The 3,791-nt window shown below is 40.5% G+C and overlaps 1 protein-coding gene across 1 annotated transcript in view; it reads right to left on the bottom strand.

Moving 5' to 3' along the window:
• The window catches only part of adamts3 (ADAM metallopeptidase with thrombospondin type 1 motif, 3), a 170,905-nt gene that overhangs the window by 4,706 nt on the left and 162,408 nt on the right, over window positions 1-3,791 (bottom strand). Inside the window, exons 20-21 of the mRNA XM_032516121.1 lie at window positions 2,335-2,542; window positions 433-550 (exon numbers count right to left, since the gene is read on the bottom strand). Coding sequence (XP_032372012.1) covers window positions 433-550; window positions 2,335-2,542 — 326 coding nt within the window. The remainder of the gene's footprint in view (window positions 1-432; window positions 551-2,334; window positions 2,543-3,791) is intronic.

Genomic DNA, 3,791 nt, shown 5'->3' on the forward strand with positions numbered 1-3,791 from the left:
TACCTGTGTAATGACAATAAAGTTGAATCTGATCTAATCTAAATTCTAAGCAGGTGTTGCGTTAGCTTCAGTTTGTGTTGTGTGACTTTTGTATTTGAAAGGGTTAGTTCAAATTCATAAAAGGCCCACACTGATACAAACAAACTAACCGATCGAGGAAGCATTAGTCCAGCTTTTTTTTAAATATAGTATTCTCTAACCACTTTTTTCCACCAGACCTGTCTTTGCTGCGTTCTGGAGACGCCGCAGCCCCCCCCGCATGCAATCTTGGTCATGCCACGTATGCGGAAGTACCTGTGCCTGCATAAGAAAGGCTCCTCTGCTCTTATTGGTTCAAGCCTGATGCTTGCAACTGCCATTATGAGGCCCAGGAGGAGGCAGAGGAACCTGATTTTAGAGAATCTGCCTATGTACTATAAATTACGTGCTTACCATGGCAGGGTCCCGGTCTGCATGGTCTCATGGTCTCAGGTTTTTCTCCGTTACACTGATCTCCAATTCGGCAAGTGACCAGACGCCTCTCCATCCCCTCCCCACAGGTCACAGAGCACTGTGGAAGAGTTCAAACAGAGACTCACTCACACAGAGCAAAAGAACACAGTTTTGGAGAGCAGAGTTAAAATGAATGGCGGCAGGTCAGCCAGGCAGCAGGCATGTCAGGATAACTGGCTGGGATCAGACGCCAACTCAAAGTTCCATCTTCACCTACAAACAAAATGTCTTCGTATACAGTTGACCAAGCAAAGATATCTGAGATCTCTATCTTTCGGTCTCAAGATAAACCTGAGACCGTGAAACCATGCTGATCTGCAGGGAGCAAAGTCTATCACTTGCCACCCAAACAGCTTGTGTCCTGGATAAAAGGAAGCTGTTGCTTGTATTTCGAGAGCAGGTTGTTAGTTTTTGGAAAAGCGGGCATCTCAACTTTATTTCTAAAACTTATTTTTTCACCAGTTTATCAGGTTCAGAAAAAACTGGAAATAGAGCCCCCTATATTAATTCCAGTATATTTTTGTAAAGTCACTTTAAAAGACAATTAGGACAATTCATCTTCAGCATCATGGTTTTTAGCAATTCCTTCATAACTAAAAATAACTGCGCAATTCACTTTTTTTTCTTAGAACAGTATGTTCTTATATCTCAACCAGGCAGTTTCAAAATGCACATTATGATTTATTTATATGCACATTAAGTTTTATGATATGAACATTTGATAGCCAATATCTTTATACCCAAATCCTGTCTGGACAAATCAGAGCTTTCCGCAAAGATGAGTGTGAATTGCCAAATTCTAAGTGAGTCTGCCTCACTGATCTTGCAATTATTGTGACACACTATGACATCAATCAATAATTTTAAATTTAAAATCAATAAAATGACATAGGTGTCAGCGCAATCCACATGTTATATACACCCTAACCGTAATTAGATATGTAAAAAGAAAAAAAAACTAAAATAAAATTGGTATTTTGTACTTTTTAAACCATAAACACATACTGTATGAAAATATCAGGGAGGTAATTAGTCTGTATAATTCTGAATGAGACAACATTCAGAGAAACTGTAGCCCACATGAGTTATTGTGACTGATTCAAGATAAAATAATGATGTTAAAACCTAGTAGAAGAAAAAAAAATTTTTTTTCATGATTCATGTATTATTAAGAATCCATGTCACAGGCATCTACAAATAACTCACAAATACATGTAACTTACAAGACAATTTATGACTATTAATAAATTATTTACTATCATTGAGTGCACAAATATGCATACTGTATATACTGTACATTCATATACAGTGCTATATTCCAACATGGAGATGTACCATGCAATCAAACTTCTGAACCCAGCTCACAAGTCAGCTGCTGGCATGAATAACTGCATCTTATTAGTACCTTCGTGCTCTCCACTACTCAGCAGGACATGTAGATTTATTGGATCTTTCGAGGGTTTCAAAGGCCTCATTTAGTTAACTAAAACTGGTGTGTTTTCAGATGAGATGTGACATGTGAGATGCCTCATGTTTTATTTTTATGCATAATCTGGTAAAATTAAGAAATCCCAATTGCATCATACACATTAAAGTTGCTGCTGCTGCATCAACACAAATCTACAGGGAAAGGGCTGGAAGCGATTAAACTAACAGTAGTTAATTGGAACCAAGATGGCATTAAAAATAAAATAAAATCAGATGGATTGGTGGCTAAATGATCCACACCCAGACTACAGAAGAACATACTTTAACCTTTAGAAATACAATCAGCTGCACGCACTGCAGCCTTTTGATATTAAAGTCAAAGAAAAACTTCTCTTTAAATAAATCATACTGAACCTCTGACCACGCTCCGGTCCTCCACTGGGCAGGACATGGGACTCTGTTACAGGGCCTCCGATTCTCTGGCTTCTCCCCGCTGCAGTACTTGCTGTGAACGGAGCGGTTTGTGCCCTCGTGGAATAACTGCACGCAGCGAACGGTTCGGATCTGAAAGCCCAGGCTGCCGCAGGTTTTGGTACAATGCTCCCATTCCTCTGAGATCCATCTGGATGAATCAAAGTTAGGAGGTTACTTGAATTATGTCATAACAAAAAGGAACACATTCAAGAAGAAACTTAGTGGGAAGTCCAAACCACAGATCTGGACCAAAATGTGGAGAGACAGTGTATACGTCATTTTTGTCAGAGGTGGAAGAAGTACTCATTTACTAAAGTAAATAAGTCAATACCATATGTAAAAGTCTTCCATTAAAAGTAAAAGCCCTACGAGAATAATTGAAGTATTCTGTGAAATGTTGTCCTGCATTGCCAGACCGAAGTTCTGACTGGTCCACACTGCCTTCCGGGATGGGAGAAAATCGTGCTCTGGTTTATTGGCATTGTTTTTAAACCAATCACAATCTTCATGGGTGGTGCTAAGCAATGGACGGAGCCAAAATGTCGCTGCCAAATAGACTCGGGAAGGAACTTGTTTTGGTGAAACGTGCATGTTCAAATTTGTTTTAGCGGGGCAACAGAAAACTCATACTGGACAGATAGTCAAGTTGTCTGTCTGGATTTACCCTGCAGAGATCTAAGGAACCATAATCCTCATGAATCCACCAGAGGATGCGGAAGGTAATAGACATCCGGCCGAAAAGAGTGATATCTGATTGAATTTAAGGTGGCACCGGAGCAATCCCAGGAGTGGAACGTCGTGGATATAGACTGTAAAATGTACTTTAAAGGGTCAAAAGTGGGCGCCCGGATAGCACAGCTGGTAGAGCGGACGGCCACATATAGAGGTTTACTTAACGCAGCGGGCCCAGGTTGACATTGACCTGCAGCCCTTTGTTGAAAGTCATTCTCCTTCTCTCTCCCCTTTCATTTCTTCAGCTGTCCTCTCAATAAAGTAGCCTGGCTCCGTCCTCCTACGTACTTCTGCTCAATTTTAATTTTCCTTCAGTACTCTGTCTGGGTTTGCGGTTTATTCTTGGGTTTTCTGCGAACAGAGGGAGTGGCTGAGAATGATGATGTTGATGTTGCCAAATATCCAAAAGTTAAAGCCAGAGCAGGAACATTCTTTGTTAAGTTTTGTTGGTGGCCATGATGTTGTTGCCCTTATTGCCATGGCGTTCGGGACATCTTTATATGTCTAAAGTTTAAATTTTTCAGCTCGCTTTGTCAGTGGTGAAGGAGTTAGCTAAGGTACATTAGCGATGCTAAGCCGACATCACGACCGAACGTTGGTGATTGGTTATGGCAGATCGAGAGTGGCTTGGGGAAGATCCAATAGTTTTAAACTTCAACAGAGTA

The sequence above is a fragment of the Etheostoma spectabile genome, chromosome 5 (assembly GCF_008692095.1).
Source record: "Etheostoma spectabile isolate EspeVRDwgs_2016 chromosome 5, UIUC_Espe_1.0, whole genome shotgun sequence".
NCBI classification, from domain to species: Eukaryota; Metazoa; Chordata; class Actinopteri; order Perciformes; family Percidae; genus Etheostoma; species Etheostoma spectabile.